The sequence below is a fragment of the Anneissia japonica genome, unplaced genomic scaffold (genome assembly GCF_011630105.1).
Source record: "Anneissia japonica isolate Jap-2015-1 unplaced genomic scaffold, ASM1163010v1 scaffold287829_len2072220_cov186, whole genome shotgun sequence".
Classification (NCBI taxonomy): Eukaryota; Metazoa; Echinodermata; class Crinoidea; order Comatulida; family Comatulidae; genus Anneissia; species Anneissia japonica.
Window position 1 is genome coordinate 1,048,443 of NW_022716075.1, and position 16,929 is coordinate 1,065,371.

General features: G+C 34.7%; 1 protein-coding gene across 1 annotated transcript in view; it reads right to left on the reverse strand.

The window, feature by feature from the left end:
- The window catches only part of LOC117109554 (TPR and ankyrin repeat-containing protein 1-like), a 33,205-nt gene that overhangs the window by 3,512 nt on the left and 12,764 nt on the right, over positions 1-16,929 (reverse strand). The window contains exons 8-31 of the mRNA XM_033251924.1: positions 16,806-16,928; positions 16,183-16,427; positions 15,483-15,675; positions 14,525-15,160; positions 13,819-14,139; positions 13,107-13,298; positions 12,605-12,889; positions 12,343-12,477; positions 11,566-11,979; positions 10,841-11,110; positions 10,477-10,607; positions 9,585-9,777; positions 8,977-9,141; positions 8,570-8,769; positions 8,136-8,273; positions 7,310-7,471; positions 5,971-6,142; positions 5,612-5,731; positions 5,155-5,360; positions 4,603-4,805; positions 910-4,250; positions 643-807; positions 486-550; positions 72-249 (exon numbers count right to left, since the gene is read on the reverse strand). Of these exons, the coding sequence (XP_033107815.1) occupies positions 72-249; positions 486-550; positions 643-807; positions 910-4,250; positions 4,603-4,805; positions 5,155-5,360; positions 5,612-5,731; positions 5,971-6,142; positions 7,310-7,471; positions 8,136-8,273; positions 8,570-8,769; positions 8,977-9,141; positions 9,585-9,777; positions 10,477-10,607; positions 10,841-11,110; positions 11,566-11,979; positions 12,343-12,477; positions 12,605-12,889; positions 13,107-13,298; positions 13,819-14,139; positions 14,525-15,160; positions 15,483-15,675; positions 16,183-16,427; positions 16,806-16,928 (8,253 nt within the window). The remainder of the gene's footprint in view (positions 1-71; positions 250-485; positions 551-642; positions 808-909; positions 4,251-4,602; positions 4,806-5,154; positions 5,361-5,611; positions 5,732-5,970; positions 6,143-7,309; positions 7,472-8,135; positions 8,274-8,569; positions 8,770-8,976; positions 9,142-9,584; positions 9,778-10,476; positions 10,608-10,840; positions 11,111-11,565; positions 11,980-12,342; positions 12,478-12,604; positions 12,890-13,106; positions 13,299-13,818; positions 14,140-14,524; positions 15,161-15,482; positions 15,676-16,182; positions 16,428-16,805; position 16,929) is intronic.

Below are 16,929 nucleotides of genomic sequence, written 5' to 3' on the forward strand. Positions count from 1 at the left end.
TTTATATAGTGTCATTTAATAAACTGAGGTTTTGTAAATAAACAGTATCTATTGGAAACTTTAATACATACCTGCAGCAACAGTAGACTTGCTTTCATTTTCCAATCGAATGGACCCTTTATTTAGATCCTGAACACTGTTATCAAATATATTCCATGCACGACAGATGTCTTCAAACGCTTCCCATTTATGTTTCTCAATGATGTCATTGACTGTTGTAATGAACTTGCGTTCGTATTCCTTAACACGCTAATTATTTTGGGAAAATGAAAGCTTATTACACTACTGTACAAAACCTCTTTAGTATTACAAATAATTATGATAATTATGACTTGTTAATAGCATGGAGGAACAATAGCATGTTTTGGAGTTTAACAGTAAAAATAAACATTTAAATTATAACCAGATAATTAAGATATATTTCTATCTGATTTTCTATAATCTAAACCTAGAAAGTTTAGTCAATATAATAATACTATTCTTACCCCATGGAAAACTTCCAGGTCAGCATGCCTACAGTTTTCTAGATGTCTATTCAGTGACTCAGTATCTGTAAAAGAGAAAATACACATTGTTTATTATAATATGTCATCAAATATCTAGCTTACCTTATACATCTATAATATTCTCTTTTAAACTTACCTTTAAGTGATGGTAACAATTTGGTTGTGATTTTTTGCTTGAACTCATCAAATTGCTTTTGCTTTACAGTATGTTCGTAGGATATGGTGTGCTCTTCCATTTGGGTATTTTTTGTCTCTTCAACACTAATCTCTCGATGTAGAATGTCGTAATTTGGTACTGCTCCTTAAATATAACAAAGGATACATAAAAGAATTATTAAGAGCTATGCTTTTCAATAAATTATGGTAGACTGAAACCATTGGATAAGTAATATTTATAGTTTACCTTCAATAGGACTGGATGGCACCATTGTCAAGTGTTCTTCATCTGCCTTGGTATCCAAAGCTTTACGGCAAATTGCGCACCATGTCTCATCAACTTTAGATGTCTCATTCATTTTAATTACAATCCAATGTTTAGATATCTTACTCTCTTCATTCTTCTCTTGAGATTCTTGAACACTGTCTTCATGAAGTTGTGCACGGACAAGAGCTGCTAACTTCCCCTTCTCAGATACAATAGGCATCAGTTCTGGTAAGATTTTTTGTCTGGCTGGCAGTTTTGTTAGTATATTTGAAATCACCTTGCATTTGTTTTCGAAGTCAACTGCTTTTTCAAACTCTTTTTGTTCAGCATCTTCATTTTCACCTACATCTCCTCTTGTGTCATGGTGTAGAGCAGTATCTTGTGCTACAAATGGATCAATTGGATGCATTCCTTGTAGACTACCTAGGCTGATGTCTTTGTAATATCCGGTATTTACTTGCTTATAGATCAACTTATGATATCTACTGGACCTGTCTGAATTCCAGTGACACACCAGAAGATATTCTTTTTCCCGCTGCACCAATAATTCTTGGAGAACATCCATTAAATCTTTCAATGATTTTGCACTTTTAATACCCTCAACAGCTCTGACTAGTCTTGGTGGATATAGATGATCAGTTTGAATAGGCATTAGGTGGCATCTGAGATTAAATGCGCTTTCGAAATTTAACAAATTTCTATTACACAACATCACAAGTGCTAAGACAAGAGTTCTCTCTGCTTCTCCAGATTCAATATATTGCCTTGACTTAAATGCATCAGGAATAATATCAAAGTAAGGATATTTACCACTGTATGTCATCATATCCACAAAGTTTCGAATCTGTCCATGTAATTCGTTATATCTGATGTTTGCTGTAAAATCTACTGCTTGGTAGAAGCTATAGCGACGGTTTGGTATTGATCTACATAGCTCTTCATGAAACTGAATCTGAGCAAGGTAGCTAGCAGGTAGGAAAACTTCACATTTCTGAGCTCTAGCAATCACTGAACACGCAACTGTAAAAGCATGTTCAATTAGAGTGACAGTATTAGCGATGGATGGAATTAAAGGTGTTTCAGATCGATTAGCAATCAACCCCAAGAACATATTGCAGCTGCCTATTGCTTTCATTGGGTCACCAAGAACATAGAGGGCATTTGTGTACTCAAACAGCGTATTCATAAAGCTGACCATACGATTACCATCAACAAACATTCCAAGGGAACGTCTGGCTTTTGGATTTCTAGAATGATATTTAGCACATTGTGTTTCATCCTCTTTCATCCATTGCTTTATTACATTTGGCTTCTCTTTAACAAGACGATGAACATTTAAAGCAGTCAGGTACACATTTGAGTCACAGTTTCTATCTCTATTATCCAAATTTTTGCGAAGATTTAAAACCCATTCAGTCATTTTCTGCTTTACTTGTGATTGGCGAATTTTTTGAAGAAGTAATCCGATAGCTGCCTCATTTTCTGTCAAAATCCGTCGATTACAATGAGACGGAAAAACCAGCTCGTAGAGCTCAACACAAGGTTGGTATTTCCACTTAATGATCTCATCTGTTATAGAATGTATGTCTAGAAATGCCTCGTCAAAAGCAAGTGTTTTCCATTGGGTCGCACAGTGTACAAGCCTGATCTTTGACGCAAAGCATTCCACCAGCTGTAGAATGGATTCTCGTCTGTAATCAAAGTGTACGCATTTGCTGTTGCTCCCTGTACATGGTCTACCAGTAGCAAATAATGAGCACTGCTTTGTCTTCATTTCTGTATTTTCAAGTTTTTCTTTGACTAATTTGAACCACAATGCAGCCTTAGGTAAGCAATGGTTACGAACAACTTCAACACGTGCCTGTTTAAATTCATCTTTACCAAATTTTGGAGATGTTTGAGGAGTAGCTCCAAGATCTATGTCATAGAAGTTTTCAGCTGAGTTGACTATCCGTTGATCATTAGCCCCATCGTAGTTCTTTAGAACTTGAATGAAGTCATAGAGTTTTGTAAGATTGTCAATGATGTTGCTGAAATGTATGTTATCTTGTAGTTTTATACGCATATGAAAGCATTCCATTTGACCAGCATCACTTGAAGCCTCACGAAAATGCTGTTTTGCATCTCTCAGCATGGAAACATCACTATTCAACTCTCCAAGAATAAATTCACAGCTTCCAAATAGCTGCTTCTTTGAATCTTTACTCATTTTTAATAACATCAGCGACTTTTCTGCATGATATTTTATATCTGTTACAAGTGCCTTACGTTTAAGTTCATATTCCTGATACTTGGTTTTTAATGATTCTGTATCACATACTGAAATGTTTGCTTCCACTGAGCAGTTAAGTTTTTCACCAACTGTGCTGCCATCCCATGCATCTGGAAAAATTTCTGAAGTACTATCTTTGCTGAATTTGACACCAATTTGTGTAGTATTACTAACACCATCCTCTGTCTTTTTAGAACCATTTCTGGTAATTTCTGGTGAAGGTAATGTTGCTTGAGACATGTCTCCACATTCGTTCTGCTTTTTATTAACCTCTGATCTCGTGGATAATTCTTCTTCTATTTCAACTTTCTTAGTATTACCATTATTTTCTCTTTCTTTCCATTCATCTGGAAAAAAATCTGAAATACTATCTTCGCTGGACTTGACATCAATTTGTGTTGTATTACTACCATCATCCTCTGTCATTTTAGAACCATTTCTGGCAACTTCTGGTGAAGGCAATGTTACTTCAGACATGTCTCCACATTCGTTCTGCTTTTCATTAACCTCTGATGTTGTGGATAATTCTTCATCTATTTCAACTTTCTTGGTATTATCATTCTTTTCTCTTTCTGACAATTTATTTTCTGTATTACAAGAGGCATCCATGCTAAACACTTCATGTATAGTGTTACTTTCAAATTTGTTATCTGCATTATTTGAAGAATTTTTTTTTTCATCAATGTTGCCAGAAAATTTAATGCTTGGTGGCAAAGGTGGCTTTGACATATCAAGATTCCTTAATTGTTGCACTTTTTGTTTTGCTAATTTAAGGTGACATTCGGCACGAAACTCCTGTTGGTCTTCACCACAAATCTCGATGGCCTGAAGAAGGTCACCTGTAGATTTTAAGATTATTGCAGCATCCTTCAGCCTACCTTCACTTTTAAGGATTTCAACGGCATAGTGATGCTGTCCTCGACTTTTCAGAAAAGTTATGCGATCATCTACATTAGGTAATCGATTCAACGATTCTAACATTTTGTTAAGAGCTCCATGCTGGTAGTGATGTTTAGCTGCTAGATGGCAACATGTATCGATGGTATCCCTGCAAAATATGCAACAAGTAAATTGGGGATTGTTTAAAGGATTACTTCTAGTTAAAACACAATATCTGATATTAACAAAGACTATAGTTAGGGTTTCTGGATTGGTGCTTAAGTTGCTCACAATACAATGTGATTCTTAGTAAATACCAGTACTTGCTCTGTTTCGTAAAGAGATTTATTGACATTGTTGAGAGAATTATCCAAACCACCTCATTTATATAGTGTATTTGTGTCTTTTATATGTCCAATCACTGCTGGATACAAATAATTAAATGTCATGAAAATCAAGAAACAAACTAAATTCTAATATGTAGACTTACTCTAAATCATCAATTCATGGCGTTTACATACCGTGGTGCTATGACATTCTCAGGCAAGGCATCCTCAGACTTCCTCTGTTTATAACGTTCAATGACATCAGCAGCTTTGTCATATTCTTTATTCTGTTTCAAGACCTTCACTGCCACTGCATAGTTACCAAGCTTCTCATGGCAGCGACTGGCATCGACATACCTCTGCAATCGTGTCTCATAGATCTTGGCAGCTCCAGCAACCTACAGCAAATGAATGTAAGGAAAGACATAGAGGAATTCTGTATAATTCTATTGTAGAATAAATTCAATGATAGCTGTACAATTTAGTACTGTGATACTACAATTGAGTATGTACAGTAGATGGTGAGTACGGTTCCCTGATGAAGTCCACAGTGTGGACAAAAACAGAGCCAATAAATATTATAGTTAGTCTTCAAAGTGCTGAGATATGTCATTTCTTATATTGTTCTATAGCAGACTAAAGTGGCTACACATTTTATTCATCATGGTCCAATTATAGAATGATCACATACTCTACAGTATGTGTAACCAATTATTAAACAGCTTTACATATACTGAACAAACGTACATCACCAATTTGTTCAAACAGTTGAGCAGAAAGATCAAACTCCTTTGTGTTGAAGAGACAGCGTGCCGCCTCATTGTGCATTCCACATTGCATGAAATCATGGGCTGCCTCCAAAAACCATTCACGCATCTTTGCCATGTTTGTTCCTTTCATTTTTTCTGCTTCGTTTACTCGATGATTTGCTTTAGCTTTTAACACCTTCTGATCTATAAAACACAAATATAATTATACACAAATTATGTATTGATGGGGAAGAAAAACAGATAAAACATGTAGAGGTGTTTTATAAAGGTTGGTGTTAGAATCACTAGCATTGAATTACGATTCATTGAAAAAAAAAAATTGCAGCACATCTGCAGGGAAGAAAATCTTTGAAGAAAATAAAATAAAATTCACTCAATCACAAAATATGCAAACACAAACATATTAAAATGGGGGTGGGGTGTGTTTAACTTACGATTTCCTGCTCTCAGGTAGCACTTGACAGAAACCTCCCACAGACCATTATTATAGAAGTAATCTCCACGTTTTTCCCAATCTTCTGCTGATGACTTCTCAACGAACATAACATCAAGGGCTAGACAGATCCAAATAAAACAATGTTGTCAAATCTCTTTTATTCATGTATATTTGGAAATATTTATTTAATATTGTTTCACACTAATTTTAATTACCTTTAGCACTTTTGCTGACTAAGCTATTTGTTGCTCTGACAACGTAGCAGTAAATTTCTTATACATAATTAAATTACAAAATCAAGAACCTGTATTGTAATAGGTTAAAACCAACAAAGTCTCTAAACTGGTTGTTACTTACATTTACTCTGCTCTGATATATCAAGCTCTGCCTCAAGAACGCTTACTAGTTTTCTAGCTTTGAAGTACTGAAACATTGGTCTACGGTTGTCAGTGTCTTCGTCAAAGATCCAGACATTCACACGAGCACGACTGATTGCCGTGTACAAGTACTTTAGCTCTGAATTTAACACCTTGAAGAAAGACAAAATATTGAAATGTGCTTAAATATTTAAAAAAGATGTTCAATTTACATTTTACACATAATACATTGTATATAAAAAGTTAACTAATAATAATAATATTTTTGACTTATATAGCAAACAATAATCATAGAAGCTCACTTTCTCTGTAATTGAGTTTACAGTATTTTGACTATTTAAATTCTCAAACACAACGGCACTGACAACATAATTTAATAAGATTTAAAATAGAAAATATGTTATGCTTGTAATTTAGGCTAGGAATCTGGCAAAAGAGATTAAAATTCTTATCTGAAATTTGGAACTACACTCAACAAATACACCAATATACACTTATTTTTGGAAAGAGATTAAGTGCATGTAAAACAGCTCCTAAAGTATAATGGTTACATTAATACTTTATTTCCACTTTGCAAATGTAACCCATTTCAGACACATGGCTGACATCTGAATAAAATGACATTCAAATTATTATTATTATTATTATTATTATTATTATAAAGTAAACTTAAATTTGAAGATGATATTGATATGAAATTCTCATTCAATATTCTTCATTTGTCTGTATACAACAAAAGTGAGCAGGAAACAAGGAAATTTTTCATTCATGCAAGTCGAATATAGGCGATATTAAATGGTGTCTAGCTATATTTAAAAAGCCAGCTTTGTAGAGAAGGTTCATTTAATCTGAAAACATTCAAATATAAAAGTTTCATTGCAAGTGAAAAACACATTCTATTTTTTATAATCATCCCATGAATGCCTCCATAGTTTTTTTCCTGTCATAAATACTACGTTAGCACATTTAACTAACTTTAGGTTTATTTGTCAGAGGATTTTGTCCGGAGTGCTTATTGAAGTGGTACCATGTTTTTGCTAGTCATCCTGTTCTTAGGTCAATGTCTGTATTTTGTTGTGTGTTTTTTTTTTCTTGTCTGTCCTTCCAGTTACTTTGTGGTATTATTTGCTTGCATGCTTTTCAAGGATGATATCCTTATATTCCAAAAGCTTTGTTTGTATGTAGAGCTTTACTCTGTGGAACATGATGCAAAGTAAAGCAATTCTATTATATAGAGATAGTCAGTAGTCAGGCGATTCCATAGACATTAATATGATATCATGCCTCTTATAATTTTTTCATTCACTTCTCAAACATACCTTGTGTTTATCAGGATCAAATGAAAGTCTTCGGGGTTGTTCAGCTGAATTCATAACATCTATGTCGAGCTCAAACAAACTTGATGTATTGCTGTTGATGTCTATGGTCTGATTCTGTATGTCTTTAAGGTGTTCCTGAACGACTCTCCATTCCTCTCTAGCCTAAATGTTGAAAGTGGTAAAATAAAACATTGACTTAAAATGTACCTCAGGTACTGGAATGACATAATTTTAGAGTATTTGGAGATGAAAGTCGTTCTTTCAATCAATCAATTCAAAATTCAAATGCAAGTGTAGATAAGCGGAACAGCTATGAGACTGATTCTTCATAAACTGTAAAAACAGACAACCCTCCATTAAACCCAATCATATTAAAAACACATACAAATAAAGAACAACTAGCCATGTGGTCATGCCATCCAACATCCCATTTTTGTATAAGATGGATTTTTATTGTTTTTGCTTCTTCATTGTTTGATCCCTGCATCATCATTGGCAACTAAAACCAGGCTCTCACTGTACCCGATGGTCATCGGCTAATGTTATTCTAGAGGAATGCAACGCCAACGGAGTTGCGTAATCTAGAGCTCATGAGTAGCGGAGTTGGATTCATCGTAAGATGGTCATACGAAGCAGTAAGTACCAGGCTCAACACATAACAACATCTTTCAGAAGCCATGGATTGAGTACACTTTGGAGATAGATAATCATGATCGGAAATAACAAAATCTTACACAAATTACCCTATTGACATCTTAGACTGATTTAAAGGTAAAAAAATTACATTCAAACAATTGGTAGGGGTAAATTTGATAAAAACTCTTACCGGGGAATCTTTAAAGAAGTTATAGATCATGACATCATCAAATTCTAAACCTTTGGCCTCAAATATTGTCAGACACAAAGCAAGACTGAGTTCTTCTGGCAACTGTTCCTTTGCCTGATCATTTGCAACAAGAATAACCTAAGAATATAATTAATAAAATACAATTCTATTAAATTCTTGGGCATAGTATTATAGTGGCAAGAGAATTATAACTCACTCCTTCATCCTAAAAATCACAATGCCATAAAATAGTATGAGATCTTCTGTAATCACACAAAACTGTTGTACTGTTTAATGTAAAGTAAGTTTCTCTTTATAAATATATATGTATTGAATTGATAAAAATTTTATGGATAAAACAATATACAACCACTTATTTCAAAACAAATGACTTGCATACTGAATACTAAAGACAAAAAATAAAGTTCCATCACCTGATGAGCGCCAAACTCTATTTCAGATGTCTTCCGTTTGTTTCCCCGAAGAATCAAAGCAAGATCACTGGTGCTACAAGAATCCAGTAATACTGGTTTAGGCCCATCAAACAATCCTTGATCACGCTTAAGTCGATCAAATGAACTCGGAAAGAAGAAGAGAAGGAGATCCACTACGCTGGCTGCCAACTCCAATATTCCTTAAAAATTAATAAAACAATACTCATTTTTTATTATTGAAAATGATAAAAACTGATAAAATGATGTGATGAAATGACTGCCCACAATCGGTACTGAGGTAGTTTAGTTTATAGCTATCAGTTTTAATTTACTGAATGACCAATGTGAATGACTATGTTGTTAATGTGGGCCTGTGTGTTAGAAAAGAAAGATCAAAATGTATTTACCAGCATGAGACCTATAGTTATGTGTCAGCTGATAAACCTTATTTGGCACTGCTACAGATGATTGTTTTCCTAATGCCTTCATTGAAGTGCTAGCATAGTGGAAAAGAGATTTGAGGTCATTGAATCGGAAGGCAACACCACGCATGATACTCTGAGCTGTGTCTCCTGTAAAGAAATTTAAGATAATATGAGAATTATAAAAAACACTGAACTGAATAGAACGCCGATTCTGAGAATGTGTTCAGTGTAAAGAGTTAGAATGTTGAAGCAGACATTGCTATGATTATGATCATGATATTAACATACAGGTATTACTCCTTTTTTTTTTATAAAGCTGTTACTTCTCAGAGGAAAATACGATACACAATAAGGGGAAATAGGAAGGCCAAGTTGAAAAAAACAACAAAAAAAAAGACAAAATGTTAAAAAAAGATACTAAAACGGCACATATTTAAGTCAAGAAAGTTAGACTGTAAAAAGTTATTCCAGAACCTGCTGAAACGATGGACAAAAGAGTTTGATGATTATGAGACATGGCCTGATTTACATGAAAGGAAGTCGGTTCTTTAATGAACCCTACTGGACCTCTACTTGCATGTTAATTGTACCTGTCAGAAAGATTGCATTTGGATCGCTACAGCATCGAATTAGTAAGGCAAGCTCGGCTTGGGTGAAGTCCTGTGTTTCATCAACATAAATCTGGTGAATTGCCCAATCTGGTTCCTCCACATCCTGTAGACGTCTGTAGATGTCGAATACCACATCAGCCTCATCAAAGTAAAATTGTTGCCTCTTCATGTGCTTTTGACAATTATAGAATTTATTTATATAAAAATATTTTTAAATGATGTTAAATTTATATACAATAAGAAATCAATAACAAAAAATGCCATTTTCCATATTGTTTTAAATCAATAGATGAGTACAAAACCATTTTACAAAGCTATAAACTCATACAGTATTAAGAATAGGAACCCTATATTTACAACCTTTTACAGAAATCTCCGATGTTTTCACGGATTACCAATGTTTTTCCATTCCATTCAACTTCTTTTTCTATGTTCTATGTATGTAGAATGTATGTTGCATTCTGTTCTATAATGGTCATGCTGACTTTATTTGCAACATCAATTAAGTAAAACAAAGCATACTATTTGACCGAATCTGACAAAAACCTTACATCTGACAGCATTTCTAATTCCATGCTACAGCGAATAAAATGTCATACAATTGGCATCTTAACTGATTTCATGTTTTTGCTGCTTATGAAATACATGTATAATTAGAAATACCAAAAAACTCAATTTAAAATTGTTTAAACAAACAGAGCGTTTTGCCAGAACCAGTCGTATCAATTTACCTTTGTTCTAATTAATTCAAATCATTTCTATTTCCACTAATAAAAACTTCTAATGAAGCATCCAAAGAAGTAAAAAAATGAAATTAATTAAGAAGCAATAGGGACATGAAAGGAAGGTAACAGAATAAAATATTTCATACTTCGTATTTTTTGTAAAGATCATAAACCTCTTTCCGATCCCCAGTGAAATTTGGTGCCCTCTTCTTGCCTAATTTCTGGTAATCTTCTAAATCCAGCTTTCCATTTTCTGAGTGCAGTGCTTCTATGGAGCCTACAAAACATTTCTATTCATGCTTTACTTTTGTTTTTTAAACTAGTGATTCTAATGGCCTGTTGTTTACATAAAATGAACTCGCATAAAATGTTTCAACACACAAAAGTAAACTATCAATATGGTGTAGGAAACACTTCAACAATGGACACAGACATGTGATTATGGCAATGAGGATATAGTCCTTTAAATAAAAAAACAAAGTAAACTAATTTACACTTTCTTATGATTACCTTTAATAAAAGACCTAATTTCCATCCACACCAATGTTGGATGATAGTCCAAATTCTTTTTCTTCATTTTTGTCCAAAAGTGATTTGCAAACACTTCGTAAGTTACTTCATGTCGTGCATCATATGCAACTTTCTTTCTTTGTATCTTTTCCTCAGCATCAGGATCAAATTCCCTCTCATTTTCTTCTTCGTCTTCCTCTTCATCTTCCTCGTCATCATCCGAGTCATCGTCCATGTCCATCATTTCAAGAAATGGTTGCTGGCCATCCCCTATACAGAATAATACAAATGTTACCTGATTTAATCATACTATGTTATATTCTACTTTAAATGTTATTGATTTTGTATATTTAAAAGAAAAGTGTCAATAAAATACATGGGGTGGCTCAAATAAGCGCCACTCTCGTGAGAACGAGGGGAAGCACAATAAACACAGCTAATTTTTTATTTAAATTCCATGTACAATCAATCATTTCTACACAAAAATTTCAAACACTACCCTCGCTTAGGGCTTTGCACGTCAATGATCCACACCTGACCTCTAATGTTTATATGAAAAACATTTGATAATTAACATTTAGTCTACAAAGTTGCAGTTTCACATCATTGCAGTTCGGAGACAGTAAATACAAGGGACACATTTACTGTCAGTCACCCCCTGCCCCAACCCAGGTGGTGCCACAACTGCTTTTATATTATACAAACATTAATAAAAGTATTATTACCCTCTTGCCATTCGCGTATTTCCTTTTTAAGTGAGCCATCAGGTTTCCGTTCAAAGAATGGTGCGCCTGGTAGAGAGGCATCAAGCATTAACAAAAACTGTCTTGAATTGAGAAAGTATGGGAAAGCTGCAATAGGAGCATCTTGAAGACGATGAGGATGTTGTTGGTCTTCAGCCTTCAGGTAGTGTGATGCTATGTCACAACCATGCGCCAATTCACGAAAATTCTTCCGTACTTCACTACATAAGACTCTGTTTTTTGTGATGAATATTTGGTGGAGATGATCATACACAATTTCGTTCTCTTCCTCATCTGTATCCTCTGGATCAGGTGATGCCGCAGCTTCTCCCACTTCAATACCTTCTAGATTTGCTTCAGCACTTTCTGACATCTCAGAATCATCAGTTTCATCATCTGAAATGTTTTATGATCCCTCTTAATTTTTTGTGACTTTTATCAAATAATATAATAATAATAATATATAATATACAGTACTGTATATATACTGTATATATATATTATCATTATATAAAAAATATATAAATATTTCAAAATTACTGACTCTTTTTTGCCATCACCATCCTGATCATCATCATTATCATCACCACCACCATAATCATCATGATCACTATATCACCACCATCATCATCATCACCATCACCCTTTAACTCTTCCCTGCCATCACCATCTACAAAAACATCACTATCACCAAAAATACGAGACCATGTTTATTGGGATTAATAAAAAGTATAGTGTACTCAATACACAAATAGTTACCTAATTCCTCATCAGCATCTTTAGAATGACGGAAACAGAAATCACGTGGGATTCGTGGTTCACCATCACTTGCAGCATTGTTCCAGTACGCCACAAAGGATGACCAAAGTCGGTAAAGACAACATGTTGTCTTTCCTAAAATGTAGAAAACGTGATTGATTAGTTAACAGTTAATTAGTTAATTAGCAGTTGGTGTGTTTACTTATAATTTTAAAGGAACTTCAGGTACTGTACCTTCAGGTACTGTACCATACAAAATTACCTGTACCACTGCGTCCAAGAAGTAAGAGGGAACATGGTGGCTTTGGGTTAATATGAATGATGGCATGCTCCTTCTCTGTTACACGGAATGGGAAATCAACTCGTGTATTACTGTCGTGTAGGATGTTGTTGACAAGATTCGAACTGAAGCTGTAGAACTTCATAATGTGGTACTCGGTTTCCTTTGAACTAGCTGGCGGGAAGAAATCCTGCTTTTTCGTAGCTGCCTGGGATTCAGAGACATCTTCTGACAGTATTTCTTGGTACAAATTTGGAATCTTCATTTCTGTATGAAAAATAATAGCATAACATTTTACATACTGGTTAGACTTATGGTTTATCAAGTTTGAACTTGTCCAAAATGTTAACCAAAGGTTTTGATCAAAGTTTGTCTAGAAGTGGTGAACACATTTTTTTGACACTCTGTGTGGAAATTATAAATTATGTTTTACACTGAAATATCTAATTCTATGTATGAAGGTTTTCAAATTTTTCACAGAGACCTTGTCTAATGAACTTTTTCTTGATGCCTCGCAGTTTCTTCTGGAGAATACAATCCTGACCTCGATCGACAGACTTCACAATCACATCTATTGCGTGTTGTACGTTATCATGGTCCAAAACCACGTCCCAAACACGAATAACATCAGCGTATATACGTCCACCCTCTATCCCTCCAAACTCATTTTTATTTTCTACAAAGGAAAACGTTGCTAGTGTTATTGATAATAGTTTGTTTTTGATGTTATAATTATGGTATTGATAGACATTTTAGAAGTTGAGTTCCCCCTCCCCCCCGACAAGTCGCACCTTACTTGAGTGGCACCGCTAACTTAGCTGTGTACAGTAGTAAAGCCACAGAATTAATTTGGTGGAAACTACTGGAGTCCAACATACTGACGCCAAGGTACCTGAGTGTACATAGTAGTGATGGCGATGCCATCTCAAAATCGGGTGTGCGGACCTAATTCCTTCCCTTTATGTTTGCACCGGCTGTTCATCAATTAATTTATTGTAGCTATTTAGAGATTAAAAAGAGCCTTGAGGCGGTTTTAATGTGTGGCCATTGATCATGTGCTATAAGCAACCAGCAGACAGGATATAAATGAGGTTCAGATGTGCTGCTTTGAACAGCAAATTAAAAGATAGTAGCCATGACTACAAAAAACCAAATACAGTGAAAATCTTTAATACTGCTGTACTACAAATAATTACCTGCAAGTCTTTCTTCTGGCACAACACTGCGCTTTGGTGAAAATGCAATAGCCTTCTGCCAGAGGATCCTGCCACCACTGGTCACCTTTACCTCATATAGATAGATATGATCACATTTGAGAGACTTTGCAAGGCTTTTTGACCAGTTGCCTTCCCCAAGACGTTGTATCTTGTTGACCACAGCTTTCCTAATTTTTTCTGGGACACGGCGGTCTCTCAGGAATTTCCACACCTTTGCTGTGCATTCAACTTCCCATACCAAATTATCAAAGACAGTGGAATCTATTTCTTGCAGATCTGCAGCTTCCAAATCTTCAAGATCTGTAAATGTAATACATGATATTGAAAGAGATTTTGGATTAGAAATAATTACCCACACATACTGTGCAAGTGGCATAGAATAGCTTGGTGGTTATTAGATGCTCGTCTTCCAATTTTGAGATCCTAGGTTCAAATCCTGTCAGATTCCAGGATTTTCCTCACTCCACTCCATAAGCCCCGTTATGGGACTTTATGTGTATATGTCTGTCATGTGAAGGTATTGCCACCTATCTAATAGGACAGGGAATAAGTAACTATTAGTAATCACTGATTATGTGACTAAGGGAATAAAATGAAATAAATAAGCATTACATGGATCAAGACAATTTCAATGCTTCTATGCTACAGAAGCATAAAAACGAAAAATAATAAATTGATCACAAACCTTGACTTTCAGGTTTCTTCTGTGCTCCAACTTTATCATGGGTATCATCATTTTCAACCTCCTCATCGTCCTCCTGTTGAACATGGCGTTTAGTCTCTCTCTGTTTTTGCATCTTTTTGTTTTCAGATTTAGCTGGCTTAATTACGGGTAGGACATTTTTAATTAGCAAAGCAATTTTTCTTTTCAATTCCTGCTTGTCTATGCCAGGTGTTTGGACTTTCCCTTTCTTTTCATGTTTAGTTTTTGGTAATGAACCCAGAGTATGAAATGGAGAAACATCAGGCGACATCTCTGTACCTTCACCACTTCTGGCAGGACCTTTCTGCTTCTTAGGACCTTTTTTTCCTTTCTTGGGATGGTGACGTGCTGCCTCTTCAAGGAATTGGTATCTTCTGTCTGTTTTCTTAATCTGGGTAATGGGTATTTTACCGGCTTTGTTCTTCAAGTATGGGTTCACTTTGTTCTTGGAGAGAAGCTTTACCGCCTCTAAGGACAAGGCTTCGTCTTTCTCATTAAGTGCAATATGAAACAGTGAATCATCATCATCCATATTTGTCTCCGTTGGGTCTAGATACTGATCATTTTTTGATTTAGAGTACTTCTCCAACAGAACATTCAGAAGATCCATTTTCCTATCTGCAAGAAGAGCATACTGTACATTGTAGCAAGTCTCTGAAGATCATTCATGGTAGTTTACCTCCATGTTTTCATTAAGAAAATGATGTTGTCTTAAATTTGATTTTTCAACAAAGGCACCCCAATTTCGTCTGCAACAAAATAGGCAAAGTTGAACCAGGTTTAACCTTCCCGACTTCTGAATTGGCAAATGTCGCCGACAGGGTGTAGCTATTGTATGGGAACTGAGCTTTCAATAAATTTTATGTGCATAACTTTAATCTGCAACAATTTATGGTTAATAACGTTTTCATTCTTTTTAATTTAAGTTGTGTAAATATACCTTTATATTTCAAGCACATTCTAAGGCCAGAATGTAAAGGACTATCACCAGCAACAACAATCAGATCTTCTGGTCTTGCTTCTTTTCTTATCAATGCAGTAATGATAGTATAGTATTTTATGTTGTTCACTAGAAGGCAGTATTTAACTGGCGATATATCTTCGTCTGGCAGTCCATTTGGTTTTGCACCATTCTAGAGAAAAAGAAATCCACCATTGACACAATGAAATTTAATTATATGCACTGTATTCCGCTGAAGTTTAAGCCCAAATATTGCATATGAATTATACACACCAGCCTTTCCCTCCTTTCTCTGGGCCAGAGTATGATAATAATGAGTAGATCATAACTTAAAAACAAGTTTTTGTTTTTATTATAACCTTCAAACAAGAGATGTAATACATACTGTCATTTACAATTAAAATGGATAGAAGAATACTCTCTATTTTATTTGTCTTCCCATCACTCTACGTAAAATAATAATCTCACATTGGTTTTATGTTTCTGCAGTTGTTACTAAAATACTTTTTCTGAGCATTAATAATACATAACATTTATGTTCAATTCCTTTTTGTAATTTGTTACTGTTAGCGTTAATTTCAATTTCAACATAAGACTCCAAAGCAAAAAATAATGAAAGAAAATTTAAAAAAAAACCAATCAAAATGCTTTATTGTTAGGATTATAAGGCAGTACTTACCTCCAGTAGAGATTTGATAACCTTAAGTTTCTCAACATTTTCAGTTTTTGATTTCAGACACTTAAGGATTGACACCTTTGAAACATCGCAACCTTTAGCAACACCACCCATGCCATACTCGCAATCATTTCCACCACCATTTAATAAGAAAAACAGCACCCTCCAACGATTAGATTCTTGCAGTTCCAGAATGGTTTGATTCCAATAGGAGGGATCCAAAGAACACCTCACCTCTTGTGATACTTCTGAAATGGAGAGATAAAAATGTCTTTAAAAACACATTAGTCCTGCATCAGCTCCTTTTACACTGTGAAATAAAAGCATGCGATTTTTCTCTGAGAATCGATGAGTAGGAATTCTTTATGGTCTTACTAAACTTTAGTTATCGTACTGGCAACAAACAATTTTCTACACCAGTGCCAATGACAACATGAAGTTTTTATTGAAATGATGATGGTATTTAGCGTAAATTTCTATTATACTATTGTATAAATTTGATGCTATATGAATTTATATTACTATTGTTACCAAAATATGGAATACACATAGCATGCAAAAAAATATGGGATACTAATAATAAATGACTAAAACCTTACAGTACTATTGAAAGAAATGAGTCTTACCTTTCAGATCTGGCAATTCTAGAGTGTTTATAACTTCTTGTCTGCACTTTTCAACTAGTTCTGACAGACTAGCATTTTTGTTTTCCATACATTGGAAAAATGCTTTAAGAGCTTGATCGTAATG